This window comes from Neophocaena asiaeorientalis, unplaced genomic scaffold, assembly GCF_003031525.2.
Source record: "Neophocaena asiaeorientalis asiaeorientalis breed wild unplaced genomic scaffold, Neophocaena_asiaeorientalis_V1.1 scaffold136, whole genome shotgun sequence".
Lineage (NCBI taxonomy): Eukaryota > Metazoa > Chordata > Mammalia > Artiodactyla > Phocoenidae > Neophocaena > Neophocaena asiaeorientalis.
The window spans coordinates 2,895,662-2,915,456 of NW_020185333.1; the positions used below are offsets into that span (position 1 = coordinate 2,895,662).

General features: G+C 45.1%; 1 protein-coding gene across 1 annotated transcript in view; it reads right to left on the bottom strand.

Moving 5' to 3' along the window:
- Positions 1 to 4,958: 4,958 nt before the first annotated feature.
- The window catches only part of CUNH3orf52 (chromosome unknown C3orf52 homolog), a 30,138-nt gene continuing 15,301 nt past the window's right edge, over positions 4,959 to 19,795 (bottom strand). Inside the window, exons 4-6 of the mRNA XM_024735361.1 lie at positions 13,641 to 13,711; positions 10,610 to 10,791; positions 4,959 to 5,870 (exon numbers count right to left, since the gene is read on the bottom strand). Coding sequence (XP_024591129.1) covers positions 5,866 to 5,870; positions 10,610 to 10,791; positions 13,641 to 13,711 — 258 coding nt within the window. The 3' untranslated portion in view covers positions 4,959 to 5,865. The remainder of the gene's footprint in view (positions 5,871 to 10,609; positions 10,792 to 13,640; positions 13,712 to 19,795) is intronic.

Below are 19,795 nucleotides of genomic sequence, written 5' to 3' on the forward strand. Positions count from 1 at the left end.
TGTCCACATGACTGTCCTCTGAAGTCACAGGGAAGCTTCACCCATCATAGTAAGTGCACCCAAAGGGGAGTCCTCATTCCACACATGTGTGTAGACCCAGCTTCTCACTCATAGCCTTCCGGGTGGGCACCTGTGGCGTTGCTCTTACTCCACACCTCTAAGCAGTGGCCTTCACAGAGCGTCCTTTGACTCATTGGCTCTGGTGGTGTGGCTGGTTACATGGGTTGAATTAGTAAGTTCCAGGCCAAGTTTTAATATATTTTTTATATATTTTTAATCCATAATTTTTAACTTTGTATTTCTCCCTAGAAATCTTAGGAAAATCATAGCATCAGAGAAGGATAGAATAGATCATTGGAGATCCTTTAATCCCATTATTTTTTCTGGCTCAAAGAGGATAACTAGCTCAATGCAACATTTCAAGTGAGTGGCAGAACTTTACCTAGAGCCTGATTTCCTGGCTTCCAATTCAGTGCTCTGCCAATATACTACATAGAAGGGCCTCTACTACAGGGTGCATGTATGTGTTAAATAATATGCCACGTATAAACTATGAATAGTGTCCACACTGGAAAAATCACACACACACACACACACACACACACCCCTCTTCTCTAATGAGCATTTCTCCCTATGCCCATATTATTTATTTTCCCTTATCTTTCTTTTAGTGTTTCTACAATTATGCCTATCCCCTAAAACAGGGGTCAGCACACTATGGCCCACAGGCCAAATGTGGCCGACTCGCTGTTTTGGTAAATAAAACGTCACTGGCCCACAGCCCGCTCATTTGTCTATGGCTCATTTGTCTGTGGCTTCTCAACCTCAGGAGAGGTGAAAGGTTGTGATGTACACTGTAGGTCCTGCAAAACCAAAAATATTTATTTTGGGGCCCTTTTCAGAAAAAAAGTTTGCAGACCCCTTCCTTAAATAATCATAACTATAGATAAACTAAACAAAAGTGTGTTTGGGTATTGATGTAACCCGTAAGAGCTAGTACCAATAAAATGGTATGGAAATATTAAACCAAAAATTAGGGTGAGAGCAAGAAGAATTAGCAAATTAGACTATTTCTATATGCACACCTGCGTTCTCAACTTCCTGTTTTATTTAACCCATAGCTATTGTCCGAATTTTTAGGGGTGTTCAAATAGTAAAAAGTTTGTTGAGATAAGCAGTAGATGCATTAGGCGTTTAATTACTGTTTTGTTCCCCAACCGAACCGAAGTTAAATAATTTTGCTATTTAAAGTGTGCTAGGGGCCCAGCAGGGATAAATCCAGTGGTTTAAGGTTGGATGTGTCAACACAGGTTTGCTGAGACTTCAGCCAGTTGATGGTCTTGATCTAAGAGCCAATCACATCTTAATATCTTATACTCCACTAACTTCCAATTTTTTGCAAAATCCTTCAACATGGAATCCTAACTTTGACCTTTGGCCAGGATTCACTCAAGTTCAAAAGGAGACATGCATGATAGCAGGGAATACAGTACAAGACGTAACATGGCTTAGGGCAAAGAATGTGGATACTGGAGTCAGATAATCAATGATTCGAATCCTGATTCCCATTCTTCCTCCCTCTGAGAACTTGAACATGTAGATTGGAGGCTCAGTTCCATCACCCATAAGCAGGAGGAGTATATTCAATGTATGTACATCATCTGTCACAGATTCTGAACAAATGATATCAAAGAGTAAAGAGATACAAAACTCTTCATGATGTCTATAGAAGAACATGTGCTGATGGGCCTGGTGATGCAGGGCCACCTGGCAGTCTTCCAGAGAGGCAGAAACACAAAATTGCTGGGGTTTACACTGGGATTTTTCACTTGGACGTTGGACCACTGTGGCAGTTGATTGGTTTAAATATTCTTGGTACAACATGATAAGTTGTAGTTGTTTGAGTCTTACCCCATGAAAGAATTACTTGTCCCAAATATGTTTTATAGGGAACATGTTAAGTATAAATGCTTAAACAAAGAAAATTGTTCTTATAATGAAATTTAGAGGGGTTCTGAAAGGGAATTATTTTTGAGCGGGAGAACCCTTTGGGAGTGCTTTGAAATACCTACTAGGGCTGTATATAATGCTGATCTATTTTCCATAGATTTCAGGATTTCTGATGAAAGCAGGGTACCCTCTTTACAGAAAATGTACATTCACACACACACACAAATATCTGTATACAATTTCAAGGGGTTGGGGATGCAACCCCTAAGTTAAAGAATTCTTGTTCTTGATAAGAAACTGAGACTGAGGATTTAAATTGGTCCCTTAAGTCACATATATAATCAGAAAATTCCCCTCCCTGATGTTGATCTTAAAACTATACATAGCCTAAGTTCACAGAGGCATATTTTATGCAGTACCCGCAGGCTTTGTGGTTTCCGCTTTAAGTTCATACTAGTAGCTATAAATAGTCTTAGTCTGTGAATAAATTCTTACATAGAACAGAAGAGAGGTACAAGAAAAAGACAAAGACAGGTCAGGAAAACCTACCGTTGACAACAAATAAATTCAAATCCTCGCGTTTTTAAGACAACCTTGGGTGACAGATGCTTCAAATATGCTCAGGAATGGAAAGGCATAGGTAGAACAGGAAAGTTGAGTCCCCAAGATTCCACAGGAGCCTTCAGAGAAAAAGGAGATTCTGTTTACATTTATCTGACTCTGTTCTTTTCCAAGCCAACCTACTGAGTTCAGAAAGCCACTTGATCTGAGTGTGCCTCGGTTCTGTCAACAGTTAAATGGATCTGCGTAAGTCTCTCCCCCTTTCCTAACAGAGGGTTCCTTTGCGAGGCACTGGGTGAAGCGTTGAGTGGTCATTATCACTCCAGAGAGTCTTGTACAGTCTGATAATCACAGCTCTCCACCCATCCCTTCCCCCTCACCACCTGTGCTCCTCATGGATTCCCAGATGGTAGCCCAGCCTGAACTGAGCATGACCCTGGGGTGCCCACCAGTTGGAGGCCATTGATCATGTGTGGTTGCCCACTAGACTGGACTTTGCTCCCCAACACTGTGGAATTCTGGGCTGGTCCTTCCACCTCTCCAGACTCTGGTTTCCTAACTATAAGATGAGAGGGCTGCCTTCTGTTACTAAGAGGATAATGAACTTTAATCATAAAGGAAAGATTGCTGCTAGCAATGCAGTAATAGTGTGAATTAGCTTACTTTAAAACAATGAAACAGTAATGGGAGCAGAGAAGGGAAGACATAGAGATTTCTCCCATTTTTCTCACCACTAATCAGACTCTGAATAGGGCAGAATCCATGTCTAGAGTCCACATCTAAAGGGGAAAGGAGAAAACATGCAGCTCATCCTAAGACACAAACACGTGTAAAGGAAAGCAAATCTGTTTATTCAAATCCCACCATTGCTTCAAGGTTCAGCGCCAGTCCTACTTCCTAGGCAAAGCCTTCTCCAATTAAACTATACTTTTCACCCTTTTCTCTGACCATCACGCAGCCCTGCAGTTTGTCTTTACTTATTTTTAACACCTATTTTTTCCTGCTGTTTCCTGTTTCATCTGTGCAGAGCCTGACTCCCTAATAAAACCAGTGGCTTTTTTCCTTATCATCCTCTTCTTCATTGGAATATTCTATAGCCTTTTGCAACACAGATCATTAAAAATCTGCAGAACTAAGTTAAATTGAAAGGGAGAAAAGAATAGGACACGTGGCTAGAATTTTTGTCAGTAATGGGAGGAGGGGCAGGTTCCACTGATCTGGCTGTGTCCTTTCTGCCTGTACCTCAGTGACTCCCAGAAAAGACCAGTTTTTTCTCCTCAAATCCTTCAGTGAGGGACTTCCCTGATGGTCCAGTGGTTCTTCCACTGCCGAGGGCCTGGGTTAGATCCCTGGTCGGGGAACTAGGATCCCACAGGCCGCGTGGCCAAAAAAACAAAACAAAACAGAACAAAACAAACAAAAAAAGCCTTTCAGTGATACCACAGATATTTGCTGAAACCTTCTTATGTACCTTCATTATGCTCGTCATGAAGATGTGTGATGGCCAATCAATTCATCCCCTATAGCACGACAGTATATAAGTGCCATTTTCCCCCCAAACACCTCAAAATGCTTTAGTCACAAAGTTCAGTTCTTTCCACACCATTTGGGCAGAAGAGTCAAAACTAACGGAAAATCCTCTCTATGACTTTCAAGTGGTCAGAACCCAAGACAAGGTGCCTGCATCTTGGTGGTTTCCAAAAGAGAAGGGAAGATCAGAACCAAACCCGGTCCTGCCTCCAGACAGGAAACAGCCCTTCCTTCCAGCCCCAGGCTCTTCAGACACCTGGTCCTGCCTGAGGGGCCCCGGGGCGGGGGTGGGGGGGGAGTGGAGAGGGCAGACGGCTCCCCTGCTCCCCAGGCAACAGGAACAGGGAGAGGAAGACACAGGCCAGCCCAGTTCAATCTTATTCACTCAGAAGTGGAAGCTGCCCTTGGGGAAATGAAAAGGTCACTTCCAATACCATTTACTGTGAGAACATGCCAACCCAAATCCTGGCCCTGGAGAGTCAACCCCTATGCAGCAAAGGTCAACGTGGCAATGCGGAGGCAAAAATAAAGTTCTTCATTATTTTCTTAAAAGTACGAACGTGAAGGTTTAGGTTTGACATATAAAATAAAAGGAAGAAGGGAAATGCACCTGTTTCACTAGCTGGAGGAACTATCCTCAAAATGAAACACCAACTTACGACCTGAGACTCGTACTCCAACACATCCCAGAACGCAGCTGCCCCCAGCCTGACTGTCCACTCAGGGCCAATTTAACTGAGATATTGAGGCTGAGAAACTCTCATTACATGACCACAAAACTCTCCTGGAAATTTCCAGCAAAGCCATTTTCCTAACAAGACACTTTGTTCCCTCATGACAGGTAATTCTATATCCGTAGACGACCAGTAGAGTCCCTCTTGTTCACTCCACCCTCACGCCTCCAAAAGGATCTGACGTTGAACTTCCAGCAGTTTATTTCCGAGCGTGGTTCTTCCTGTTTCACAACCATCTTCAATAAGATACACAATCAGTGCCTGAAGACACTGAATCCTACAGGAAGGCTAGTGACTCTGGACAACAAAAACCAACATGTACTACCTAGAGCAGACGGTAAGCAGTCTTAATGATTCTCTGATGAAAGTTGATGAAAATATAAATGGAGAAACTATCCAAAATGAGAGTCGTGTGTTCAAAACTAACATGGACCCGTGTTTCCATAAGAGGTGTTCAGCCGTCGCAGGAACTATACACAGAAGGGAAATAAGAAACACACACCTCATTTCTGTAGCTCTACATAACATTGCATGGAGTGCCAAGGCTAGTTTGCTGAGATATGCGGCTATGGAAGGAGACACAGACAATGCTGCTTACATCTGGTGAGACGCCTGCCTTTTCCTCACAGCCTTGCTTGGAGGTAGATCAGACATTGGGTGGGACGGAGGATTTCAGGGAGCGATTGGCTCAGCTCTCCCTCACCTCGCCTCTCCCCGTTCTCTCGCCAGGGGCTCAGACTGGCAGGATCCTGCCTCAAAGGCCACCCTTACCCTGAAGAGAGCGTGTCCACGTGTGGGTGGGGGCAGAGAGTGCTTCAAGAACAGCAGCGACCTGACCCTGCAGGTCCACCCGCCACCTGGTCACCCCGCCCCATCTGGACCCAGCCGGGGCAGCCCTGGGTGCTGTTTTGCTGGACGTAGTGCCAGACTCTGTGCAGAATCAGGAGAAAAAGGGCCGTCTCCAGCCCTGTAGTCACTGTGCGTCCTTCTACGTTAATTCACAGGATCCCTTCTGTAAAACGGAATGAATTCTCCTCATCCCAGAGTTCACTGGAGTGCTGCTTTCAGACACAGAGCGACCTCGACCGCTTCATTCTGAAAAGAAAATGCAAAGTCACCATTTTTTAAAAAGCATGGTTATTCTAAACATTTATGTTTTTATTTTATTTCATTGGGTTTGATTATAAACTCTAATGTAAAAGTGGAATATCTGTAAATTCCTAACAGAGGAGGTTTACTCTTCAGGCAACACACACACACAAGCATACAGGCGCACACGTGCGTACACGTGCATACACACAGTGGCACGCGTGGGCAAACACACACACGCATGCACGCAGAGGCACACAACTCTGAATTCCTTTCAAAAGGCAAATGACATTGTTTGCTTATTTGCTTCGGTATAATTCATGATAAATAACATTTTGACGAGGCCCTTTGAATGCAGAGGACATGTTAACAGTCTTTTTGCATAATCTAACCATAAAAATACCTCTAAATTTTCATTTTTAATACAGCGCAATATTCAGTGAGACATTCTGATGAGGGAAATGGCGCACAGCTGGCCTGACTAAAGCCTAGGTACCCAGGCAACGACTCGGGACAGGGCACAGGGGACCCACGTGCGCCACAGCACGGTTCTGGCCGTTGATGTTGGGCCTGGATCATTCTTTGCCATCGGGAACTGTCCTGTGCATTGTAAGTGGTTTAGAAAAATCCTTCTGGCCTCTTCCCACTAGATGCTAGTTTCCCACCAACACCCCCAATTGTGACAACTAAAATGTCTCTGGACTTTGCCAAATACCTCGGAGCGGGCAAAACTGTCCTGGCTGAGAAGCAGCGCTCTTTGGCCAAACTCTGTGTTTCCCGGGGAATCTACCAACAACCTAAATGTTTTCCCTTGACACCCAGGCAGTCCTTTCAAGGGCAGAATGCATACACTGGCCTCTCTGCCAGCAGCCAGCCCATCCATTTACCCCAAATCTGTGCAAATGAGATTCACTATTCTCAATGCCTAGAGCTTTTTCCTCTTCTCTCTCACATTAATCAGTTTTTGCTTTTGTTCTTTACTCAGTCTACCGGTTAACTCCTTCACATGTCAGAAAACACGACAAAATAACTTACCCCACGTCCAAAATAACTCATGCAGCTGTTTTACATTGTAAAACAGATTTCCCCTCCTTGTCTCTGGACCCCTCCCTCCACTCGGTGAAGAAGCTCAAAGGTGGAAGGGAGGTGGGGGCAGTGATCCAATAAAAAAATTCCCTTAACCTTGAGGACATTGTGCCAAGTGGAATAAGTCAGACAGAGAAAGACAGATACTGCAGGATCTCACTTATATGTGGAATCTTAAAAAAACAAATTCACAGAAAAAGAGATCAGATTGGTGGTTGCCAGGGGTGGGGTGTGGAGGAGGGGGAATTGGACGAAGGTGGTCAAAAGGCACAAACTTCCTATTATTACAACATAAATCAGTCCTGGGGATGCAGTGTACAGCATGGTGACCATCACTAACACTGCTGCACAGTACCTTTGAAAGCTGCTAAGAGAGCAGATCCCCAAAGTTCTCGTAATGAGGGAAAAGAAACTTTTGTAACTATACGAGGTGATGATGATGGCTGTTAACTACACTTATCACAGCAGTCATTTCCTAATACGAGTGTCAAGTCATTATGCTGTACCCCTTAAACTAACACAGTGCTATTGGTTAATTATCTCTCAATAAAGTTGCAAGAAAATATAAATTTAAAAATTCACTTATGGGCTTCCCTGGTGGTGCAGTGGCTGAGAGTCCGCCTGCCGATGCAGGGGACACGGGTTCGTGCCCCGGTCCAGGAAGATCCCACATGCCGCGGAGCGGCTAGGCCCGTGAGCCATGGCTGCTGGGCCTGCACGTCCGGAGCCTGTGCTCCACAACGGGAGAGGTCACAACAGTGAGAGGCCCACGTACCGCCAAAAAAAAAAAAATTCACGTATGACTATAATATTAAGGGAAGTTTTTATTTGTAGAAGGCATCAATATGCCTGCAGTTAGGCCAAAGAGTTGTCCTATGTCCAAATTAGAGAATAAGAAATACACACAAAATCCCTTAGGAGTCCAAATTACAAGCTAATTTAAGGTTCTGACTCTTTAGCACACACATAGGAACCCCAGAGGAACTACAGCCCGGCTCCAGGGAATCCTTGGAATTCCTGAAATTGTAAAATTCTGTCTAGGGGGAAGAGTGTGTGCATTTTTTCCTGGGAGAAGGTACATGGCTGTCTCCAAATTCTCTAAGGGGCATATGAGCCAAAGAATTTTAAGAATCTTTGCTCTTTGTAGAATGGAATTGTGGTTGCCAAGGGGGATGGGGGTGGTGGAGGCATAGACAGGAAGTACGGGATTAGCAGATGCAAACTATTACATATAAGATGGATAAACAAAGTCCTACTGTATAACACAGGGAACTGTCTTCAATATCTTGCGATAAACCATAACGGAAAAGAATATGAAAAAGAAGGTACATATATGTATAACTGAATCACTTTGCTGTACAGCAGAAATTAACACAACATTGTAAATCGACTATACTTAAATAAAATAAATTTTTTTAAAAAGGAGGAAAACGTTAAAAAAAAAAACAAAAAACAGGGCTTCCCTGGTGGCGCAGTGGTTGAGAATCTGCCTGCTAATGCAGGGGACACGGGTTCGAGCCCTGGTCTGGGAGGAACCCACCGTGCCTACGAACACAGGGAGCTGGCGTCGGTACCCCCGAGTCTCACTGGTCCCTCCCAGAGGCCTCACACCCCTCTCTTCCCTCCCTCTGGGCTTGGTTCTGAGCTGCCCCTCCCTCTGCCTCCCTGCCTTCTCTGCATCTCTCTTCTTCCTTCCTCGCTTCCCAAGTGGTCACTGTCTACCCCTCTATTTGAGAAGGGACCGATACTCATACTCCTGAAAATATCAAACACTGCTCACGCTCTGCAAGGTGGGTTGGTGCGGGGGTCACAGAAATCCCCGTCCCCAGGAAAAATGCCTGAGAGAAAGAGTACCATCTCCTGAGGAGCAGAAACAGTGTTGCTCAGGCTGCATCCCCGATGCAGAGTCTGAGGTTCAGTTCCAGGTCTTCTGTCAGACCTCATAAGCCACCTGCCCTCATAACGCGGACCTGCCGGCCTCATAATCCTCCTCAACCTTGTCTCACCCTCCTCCCACCCCATGGTCTTCATTTAGAAAGTGCTGGGGACCACAGCTTCAAAGAGGAGGCTCAGAAAGTCAAGGTCAGTCACCACACAGCAGGCAGGGTGGGCCTCCCCTCTCTCTGCCGTGCACAGGAGTGGGCTGAAAGGTCCTTCCTTCCTTCCTTCCTTCTCTCCCTCTCCTTCACCCCCTTCATTCTCTAAAATTCCTGTACAGGGGGCAGAACCTCTTCGCTCCACACAGTATGTTATCTGCCTGGCCCAGACACACACTTCATTTATTTAGATGCTCAGTGAAGAAACTATTCATTTATGTGACTTTCCCAGTGAGCTAAAAGTTGGCCCTCTGAAAGTCATTCCTTTTATTCATTTGGGAGAAAGAGAGCTTTAAGAACTGCTTTATAAAACTCTCTGCCTTCCCAGGCCGAGATCAGTCCACTTCCACTTTCCGTTCCCAAGAATCAAGCGTCATCACAATAAACGCCTCTTCTCACAGCCTGTGGTAACGTGTGCTCTTTATAATCTGTTGCACTCTCCTGACCCTTGGCTGCTGGCCCCGTGCCTGCCACTCACCACACATCCTTCTCGTTCACCTTTTTCATTCTTTCAACTAGCATTTACCACTGCTGATGTGCAGTGTTTCTCATGGGTTGTGGCTGAAAAACCATCCAAGACTGTTGGCATTAAACAAGAGCTAAAACCTCTCCAAGTGAGGAATCAGAAGAAAAATGGGAAGTAAGGCCAAAGCTCAGTGCAGACACACGTGAGGGAAGGAGGTCTCGAAGGCTGGTGGTCATCTCACCTTTCCACCTTCCTTTCTGGCAGGTTTTGTACAACGTTCTCAGATTCTGACAAGTCGGGTATCTTCTATGCTTGTTAAAAAACATATCCATTTCCCCATCCTTTTCTTAGTTTTAAAAGTAGACGAGTAAATGTATTACAATCTTCTATGGAAAGAGACGAACTTGTCTTTTTATTTCCCTCGATTAATATCTTAATGCAGCAGTCCCCAACTTTTTGGCACCAGGGACCGGTTTCACGGAAGATGACTTTTCCACAGACTGGGGGTGGAGGTGGGAGTCGGCGGGTGTTTCAGGCAGTAATACGAGCGATGGGGAGCGAGGGGGAGCGCTGGGGGGTGGCAGATGAAGCTTCACTTGCTCGCCCGTCGCTCACCTCCTACTATGCGGCCCGCCTCCTAACAGGCCACGGACCGGTACCGGTCCACAGCCTGGGGGGTTGGGGACCCCTGTCTTAATGGACTCAGTGGCCTTCAATAGAAAAAGAGATAGATTCCCCATACCGAGGTCATCTTTCAACAATTTAACTATATTGTTTACTTCAAACTCTTCAGCACTTGCTTCTCTTGTGAGATCACAGTGTTTCCATGAAAGTTTCTAACGATATTCTGATGTGGGATATGGGGCTTAGAAGGTGGGTGAACCACAGCAAGGAAACACATAGCAACCCTCCTGTTTATAGTTTAGTTGTTTCCGTAACATTTTTTCCAGTCGCTCTGTCTGCTCACGGAGGGCAGGGACTGGGTGACCTCCGCGGAGCGTGGAACATCACCTGCTCAGAAAGCAAATCGAGCCATCTGCCCTGTCTGGTTCACTTGTTTATCATCACAGCTTTGCCTTCTGATGTGCTCCACTTACCAGAGAACCAGAGGGACGCTGGGTCAAGCCCCAGAGTCTCACAACCGGACACGTTCTGATCATGGAAATCCTGTTGCAAAACGCCCAGCACCAACTCTTCACTCATCACATACTTCATAAAGTTGTGGTCTTCTGACGGAAACCCAAAGTGCAGGTGGTAGGTTATTGTGGCATTTTCACCACTGAAAGGCAAACCAGAGACAGTTAAAAATATCAACAGAGGGCTTCCCTGGTGGCGCAGTGGTTGAGAGTCCGCCTGCCGATGCAGGGGACACGGGTTCGTGCCCCGGTCCGGGAAGATCCCACATGCCGCGGAGCGGCCGGGCCCGTGAGCCATGGTCACTGAGCCTGCGCGTCTGGAGCCTGTGCTCCGCAACGGGAGAGGCCACAACAGTGAGAGGCCCGCATACCCCAAAAAAAAAAAAAAAAAAAAAAATCAACGGAATCACACTGCAACTCATGAAACTGATTTTAGGAAAAACATCTTTTTAGTTCTGCATTCCCTCCCAGGACAAAAGGGCAAAGAGTGTACTGCCCTAGAAGCCCCCTCATCAATGCATCCATCACACAAAGTTGAGGTGGTCCTAACCTCCTCCTTCCACCTAGAACCCATCCCCTTGGAGTCCGCCAGGAGAGGCCATGCAGGGGAGATACTGACTCGGCTATTGTCAACGAGGCTCCAAGAGCTGCCCAACACCAGGCTTTACCCCTGAGGCAGGCCAGGGAACCCCTTTTTTTCCCTGTTCTCACACCACAGCCTCTCCCTGCCCCAACAAGCGTGTGTCAGAGCTACTCAGTTTAACTAGTTCATTACTTAACCTATAAAATGTTCAAGGTAGGGCCCAAAGCTCCCTGCCATCGGCTGGATGCAGACTCCTAAACTCTCACAGATGACCCTGGGTACCAGCAGCAAATCATACCTCCCTGGTTTGTCCCCAAAGTGAGAAACTTTTTCTGTCCCATTTCCACTTCCTAAGGTTTTACAACTCTCAGTAAGGAGACCTAAGGAAAGGGAGTTTTCATCTTCTTAGAACATACTTTCCCATTTCTAAAATAAAAATAAACATGAGGCTATCCTCAGCTAATCAACAGTCTATACAGCTTGTTAAATGCTACCTGAACATTTAGATTTCTCAACAGATATCCTTTGGTTCAAGAAGGCCTAGATTTTTTAAAAAGGTCCAGATTAAGAGCCAGCAATAAAATATTTAAGAGTGGCCACATCTGAGACCCTCACCCAAGGGCAAGTTTGGGGTTTTTTTCTTCTTCTTTTTTTTTTTTTAACATCTTTATTGGAGTATAATTGCTTTACAATGGTGTGTTAGTTTCTGCTTTATAACAAAGCGAAACAGTTATACATATACATATATTCCCATATCTCTTCCCTCTTGCATCTCCCTCCCTCCCACCCTCCCTATCCCACCCCTCTAGGTGATCATAAAGCACAGAGCTTATCTCCTTGTGCTATGAGGCTGCTTCCTACTAGCTATCTATTTTACATAAGGGCAAGTTTTGCAGACAAGCCAGTCCCAGGAGTGAATCGGAACACTGTCCCTGCCAACGACTGGCAAAGAGCTCCCTCTTGTGGCCAGAGGTCACATACACCAATACTCGGACTGATGCGCAGGCTTTGGAGGCAATGCGTTTGTTTCTCAGTTCGACACTGTTGAAACTCTGTCTGGACTTTAAAAAATGAAACAGAAATGTTTCCCAGCAGAATTTCTTTATCCGAAAATCCTAAAACCCCTAGGTTTTTCTTTCAAATAACTTTTAAAAATAGATTCTCTCACATTACTCTTCAGATTTTGTTTTACTCAATTTTCTGATGGGTTTTCTCAGTGTTTACCCCAACCCATTATGCAATCCCACCTCCTCTAGACCCGTAATAGGGGCTGGATTCTTGGTAAGACCCTTTACGCTCTGAATATCCTTCCTCTCTCACCTGTCTTTGAATTGTAAGTTAGGGCAAGCGCACTAAGAGGAAAGTTGGGTCTGATTATGCATTTCTCCCTTTTCTATTGGCGTTTTAATACCAGTAATTTATGAATAAAATAGGCTAGGTCAAAAGTGTCACCATAAGGTAGCATGCACACTGGCGGTCCATAAAGAAGGAGGAATAGTGCTGTTGACAAGGCAACCTGCCACTGTGTTTTCAGACTCCAAATCCCTTTGGTTTTACCCCACTGTGCACTGGTGCTTCACCTCCCAGGTTTGGGAAATTTATGGTTTGAGTGGAGGAACCTCAATGTAAAATTGCCTTTGATGGTCACATTCCAGGGCTATCTTAGGCACAGCAGGTAATAAAGCTTTGCCTTGTAAATCTTGTCCTAACAATATAAAAGGATAATCAAATGACTCTTCTACATACATACACACTTTTACCTAAGTGTCTACAGACATATACAAAAACATAAGAGATTAGGAGGAAAGGAAACAATACATATGCGTGTGTATATGTTACACATATATAATACACAAAGTATATATGGTAAATACATGCACAGAAGAAATCACACAGACCAGTGATTGTTGTTCATTTTGTAGAAGGGACTGGAATTCACTGCGGAATTGATTGGCACAGGAAGTGTCCAGGGGTAGTGGGGCAGGGGAAGGCAGGATGTGTACTTTGCTGGTAGCATGTATCTTTATTTTTTAATATTATACAAGGAGAATGAACTTGTATATGACTTGTGTTCCTCAAAAGCAAAAGCCAGTACATAATCCAGCACTATCTGAGATCTATTTCTATTTCTACTCTTAGCTTATTCGAGCATCTGCTGGGAAACAGAAATGGTTTGTCTGGGCTTTTGCTCTATTCCCTGTTACTGTGTTGAGTCATATAATTTATCTGGATTTCATTTATTTCCTTCGTAAAATAAGGGCATTGAGCTAGTTGGCCTCCAAAGACCCTCCCGGCACTGACACTATGGTTCTATCTTCCGTTGGTCCCCTCCGTGCTTTCGGATTAGGGAAGTCCTTTTTGGTAACTAGCGATGAGTGTCGAGAGACACATAATGCTCCACATTCTTACCTGAAGTCTATGATTTCAACTGAAGTAAAGTAACGGCTCAGAGCTGGTGATGAATTGTACACATCTGTGAGCTAAAACAAACAGGGCCAAATTAACAACCACACACATCACTGCCAGGTCATACTGCATATCACCTGACAAAGCAAAACTACTCCTAAGCAAAGGAGACCCAACTCTAGGGAGGAATCAACTTACTTAGAGGCTCTGGATGAATAAACAGAAAGGGGTGGGCCCCTCACCAACCAAAATTCAAGTTAGCATTCATTTCAAGGGATCTCATTTGTAAGGATCAAGTGACCAGGCTGGGATTTTCAACATCTCGTATGTTGCGCTGAGACCTGTGGCCTTACTGGTCGGCAGCCTGAGCCCACACAGACCCGAAGCACCATGGGAAGGAGGGAACCCCCGCGGGGCTAGGAAGACTGCAAAACAGGCCGCTCAGGGCCCCGTTTATAACCAAACAAGGGCCTCTTCTCTCTTTTCTCCAGAGCTTCACTCCAAGGAGAAACAGCCACGCGGCTTCTGGATAATGGGATTAAGTGGGGGAACAATGGCAAAGAGTCAGAGTTCTTATTTTATCCATGAAGTGTTGCAACCATAAAAAATAATGACATCTGTGTTCCCAACTACCCAGGTTTCATGCCCTCACATTTTACCGTATTTAGTTGAGCCCTTTACGTGAAGAAACCCAACACAGCTAAAGCTATTCCTACACACTCTTCTGTTTTTCCTCCCTGCCTCCCCACTACTAACCACTGTCCTGAAGCTGGCATGTATCCTTTCCATGCATGTTTTTATAAGCCTAACACTCCCCTGTGTAATCATAACCATACATAAATTTAATGCACATTTTTATTCAAATAAAACATACCATATTCTACATAATCTTCTCTGACTTGCTTTTTTTTTCACTCAAAATCATATTTGAGGTTTACCCATAACGGTACATCTAGATGGAGGTCATTCAATGTGACTCTTAACTGCAGAGATTCCATGAAATGATTGCTCCACTTCATCCCTTCCCCTACTGGTGGCCATGGGCTTTGTTTCCGATTTTCTCCTGCTACAAACTATGCCGAGGTGATCCCGCCTGAACCTCTCTGAGCCTCTCTTCTTATACAGGTAAGAGTTTCCCTGGGCCATATACCAAGAGATGGACTTGGGTCCAAGAGTTAGCACATCTCTACCTTAACTAAATCCTTCTGAATTGCTCTCCATTTCACTCCCCTCCCAGCAATGTATAAATGCTCTATTTCCCACAGCCTTGCCAGCATTTAATGTTACCAGATTTTTCCATTTTTGCCAGTCTGATGAGTATAACATCGTGTTTTACATCATTTTCATTGGCAATGTCTCGCTTTCTAGTGAGGTTGAGTATCTTTTTGTGTGTTTATTAACTCTGTGGGATTTCTCACCTTTGAATTGCCTATTAGGGCCCTGTCTTTCTCTTGGGTTGTCTTATCCAAACTGATTGGTGTTACATTCTGGACACTAGCTGTTGGTTTTGTGTCATAAATATCTTCTCCCAGTCTTTGATTAGTCTTTTCATCATGTTTCAGAGATGTGAATTCTCACCTATAGTACCCGAGAACTTGTGGCTGAATGTATTTACGTTGCATCTCTTTAAAATTTACTTTGACGGTTAATTGCCTTGTTCTTAGCAGGCAGGAGGACAGTGCTGGGATCTGGGTACACCCCCCAGCATGGACCCAGCTCTGAGGCTGGAAGCAAGCCCACGGCCAGGCATCTGAGAGCCCGGCCAGAGACACTCCTGCCGGCCTAAAGCCTCAGCCCTGACATTGTTCTAGAAATTCCACACCTATGGTTTCCCCCATGCTGAGCCTGGCACGCCCTGCAGCACCCATCACAGCTCGGTGCCTCACTGTTTTATCCGGCAGCAAGCAGCAGAACTACCCCCGAGGAAAACTTGCCCACCTGTCTCTCACCCATTCCAAGCGGAATCTCATGCAGGCTGCATCCATATTTCGCTCCCACTTAACTCACTGGTGACAATTCATTCCCTCCCAGGTAGAGCAGATGGGATTAGAGCACCTCCTCTAATCCTGTCACTATTGCTATGATCTGCATAAGAATCTTGACATAAGAGGCATTGCTATCTCTGCCATCTCGCCCTTTCTCACAGATCAAAAATGAAAAAAAATTCCAGGCATTCAGGGAGGTTACAGAACATGGCCCAGGCCACTCTGCTAGTAAGGGATTCAATCCTAGATGTTACAGACACTAAGGCCAGCTTCCTCATGTTTTATCAAACCACGCAGTGGCGATGAAGCAAGGAGGAAAGTGGATCCTTCTGAATATCAAGGAGGAAAGTAGCATTAAGTGTTAAGAACTTTGGGGGAAAACGACTGGGTCATCTTATAGTTCTTGAGCCCCAGAGAAAAGAATATTGCCAACAGGCCGACAGTCATTTAGAAAACCCGGGAGGTTGGAAAGTGGCTCTCCCAGGGCTGCTCAGAAGGAGAGGGAAGAAGATGAGGATGCTACAGACGGGATTATTTTTCAAGAGCTGAAAATAATAGCAATAATAACAACAATGCCACTCTCTTCCTTTAAGATTGAGCTTCTTATGTCAGGAGGTATGTTTGTCCTTCCTTCTTTTTTCCCTCCCTCTCATCCTTCCTTTATTAACCCTTAGGGCCCTAATCACTGTGTTTTGCACATAGTAGGTACTCAGAAAAAATGTTAAGTTAAAATTTTATGTTAAGAGATGGAGTGGTACACTAGATCACTTTCAGTGTCCACTCTAACGTTCTTTTTGGTGGCATGGTCCCCGGCTATAATTAGGACATATTTACATATTTAGGAGCTGTTAACCACACTACCCACTTTGGGACCAAAAAAGTGAAAAGAGGGGCTCCTCACCCCTTGCTCTGGTGTCTCTCACACTACGCCTATGAGGCTGGGTACAAACTGAGCTCAGAGCCCGGTGAGCGGATCACCAGAGTCAGGTACAGTGGCTCATCAAAAACCAGCTTCCAATTATTTACAATAGCCAAGACATGGAAGCAACCTAAGAGTCCATCAACAGATGAATGGATAAAGAAGATGTGGTGTATAGAGACAGTGGAATACTACTCAGCCCTAAAAAAGAATACGATATTGCCATTTGCAGCAACACGGATGGACTTCGAGGGTATTATGAAATAAGTGAAATAAGTCAGACAGAGAAAGACAAATGCTGTAAGATAACAATTATATGTGGAATGTAAAAAATAAAACAAACTGGTGAACATAACAAAACAGAAACAGACTCACAGATACAGAGAACAAACTAGTGGTTACCAGTGGGGAGAAGGAAGCGGGGAGAGGCAAGATGGGGGTAGGGGATTAAGACATACAAACTACTATGTATAAAATAAATAAGCTTAAAAGGATATATTGTACAGCACAGGGAATATAGCCAATAGTTTATAATAACTATAATTGGAGTGTGACCTTAAAAACTGTGAATCACTATGTTGGACACCTGAAACTTATAATACTGTATATCAACTATACCTCAACCTTTTAAAAAGTGATAGTGTTAAAAAAAAAAAAAGAAAGAAAGAAAAGAAAACAGCTTTCAGAGGAAGAGGAATGCCTTCCCTGCATCTTCAGAGGGGTCAACGCTAATTCGGCAACAAGCACGTGGACTGAGCTATGACACCACAGAGCTAACGGGCTGGCTTAAGCAGAGTATCGGCCCCAACCCTAAGAGAAGGAAACTGGCAGTGAGATATGAGAGGGGCCAGGAAAACTGTGTTTAGAAAAGCAAGACAGTAAAGCAAAAGAGAGGGCACAGTGTTTCAATATCGACTCCCATTTACCTTCCACGTCCAGAAGCTTCTGGAAACTGGCCTAAGTGGAAGAAAGGGGTTCTTGACCTGATAATTAGATAGTAATTAGATAGTAATATCTCTAAGTTCCTCATTTTTGTTCCTGAACATATTTGATTGGGAAGCCAGGGGCAGGAGTCATTTCAGCTCACTGCACCTTACCTTTATCATCTGCAAGTCAGATAATTCTTTTTAAAAATGTTTTACAGGGCTTCCCTGGTGGCGCAGTGGTTGAGAGTCTGCCTGCCGATGCAGGGGACACGGGTTCGTGCGCCGGTCAGGGAAGATCCCACATGCCTCGGAGCGGCTGGGCCCGTGAGCCATGGCTGCTGAGCCTGTGCGTCCAGAGCCTGTGCTCCACAACGGGAGAGGCCACAACAGTGAGAGGCCCGCATACCACAAAAAAAAAGAAAAGAAAAAGAAAAGAAAAAAATATGTTCTACAAAGTTCTGTATAGGCACCTCATATGCACCTGTGGGTATACAGGGAAAGTGCAGTGATTTCCATTTATCAGAGCAGGAACAAGCTCAAAGAGGCCTGTGAACTTGCCCCAGAGATCTGCCAGTCCCTGTTCCTCAGCCACTACACGGTGATGAGTTAAAAACACCTGTAGAATCTGCTAATGCCTGCTTCTGTGCAAAAGAGCTATGGCTTTAAAGTGAGTGATTAATATCCAGTTCCCTTTGACATAGTGTCCAGTCTGTAACAGGTGACACATGTGGATGCTGACTCACTTGGTTTCTGCTCGGCCAGTGCAAAACCCCTCAATCAAAAAAGTACCCAAGGGACTTCCCTAGTGGTCCAGTGGTTAAGACTCCGAGCTTCCACTGCAGGGGGTGTGGGTTTGATCCCCGGTAGGGGAACTGGGATCCTGCATGCCACGCGACGTGGCCAAACAATTAAAAAAAAAAAAAAAAAAAGGCAACCAAGAGGAAAGTAGCAATAGGCTATTCACTCAGCAGCTTGCTCTGGAAGCAGGTGGCAGGAAAGGAGGAAAAAAGGGAGCTGCAGATAAGATATAAACAAGGAAACGAAGGAGGAAGGGAAACCTGGACTAATCCTCGCAAGGTACAAACTCCTGTGATCAAAGGGGCAATCAAACGGTATGCACCTGGCTGCCCAGAAACTGACTCTGGGGTGACCTAGATGGAATCAGATGGAAGCCAAATAAAGAGGGCTCACTCCATTCAAACTATCAACTGCAGGGAAGAGGGTAACAGACAGCAGGCAAGTCTTGCTTAGGTTTTCTTATCAAAAACTTTTCTGGGTCTGGCCGTGAACCACCCTGTCTTTGACAAGGTGACCAGGGCTGCCCACCAACCCTCGTGGTCTGGCTGCAGAGCCCCCATATTGCACAGAGGCTCATTCTCCTGCATTTCCTGCTCCGTGAATGATGTCACCGTCCACCCACGTGGCCACCCAACCAAGAGCCTGGAGCCATGCTCTCCCTCAGACCCACATCCAACCAGCCATGAAGTCCTACTGAGGGAGAAGACCTCTGAAATCTCACCTGAACCTTAATTACTCCCCCTGACATTGCCCTAGTTCAAGGCTCTCTCATTTGTCACCCAACTTATTACAACACCCTCTAACTAAGTGCTCTATTTCCAGTGTTTCTCCATCATCACACAGAACAACTGAAATCAGAAGGTGACCATGTCAGCCTGCAGATTAAAATCTTTCAGGGCCTCGTCAAAGAACACAGAAACCTTCATGAGCTGACCCGTCCCCTCCTGTTCAGCCTCACCTCTGCAAGTCCTCTACACAGTATGCAGGGGCCATAGCACACTGCCGGGCACATCCTCTAGTATTCCCTGCTCTCTAATCTGGAACACCCCTACTTCATATTTCAAGATTCTTCCTGAGTGTCACCTCCTCCAGGAGGCCCTGCGTGCCTCCATCCCCACCTCCATGTTTATATAAAACACACTGTACGTATCTCAGTGATGGAACACATCACACTGTTTATAACTATTTAATTGCTTCCTCTACTTGGACCGTGAGCTCCCATTGAGCGCTCAGACTTTGTGACCCTAGCACCGGGCACGTCGTTGAGCACATCGCAGACCCTCAATGAAACTTCAGGTTGAATCAAGTATAAGACCAGAATGAGAAACCGAACACTGTCCTCCAGGATGCGTTTAGCTGGAGGCCAGGGCTCCTCCCTCTGGCTTTGCACTACAGAAAATCTATTTCTAAGCACCGGTTTCTGCCACTACCCAGACAAAGAATCCAAGCTTGAAGCTACCGGCTAGCTCTAAGCCAACTGTTCCAGGAGAATTCATACTCTAATGCTAAGAACTCAGTAACAATGCATAA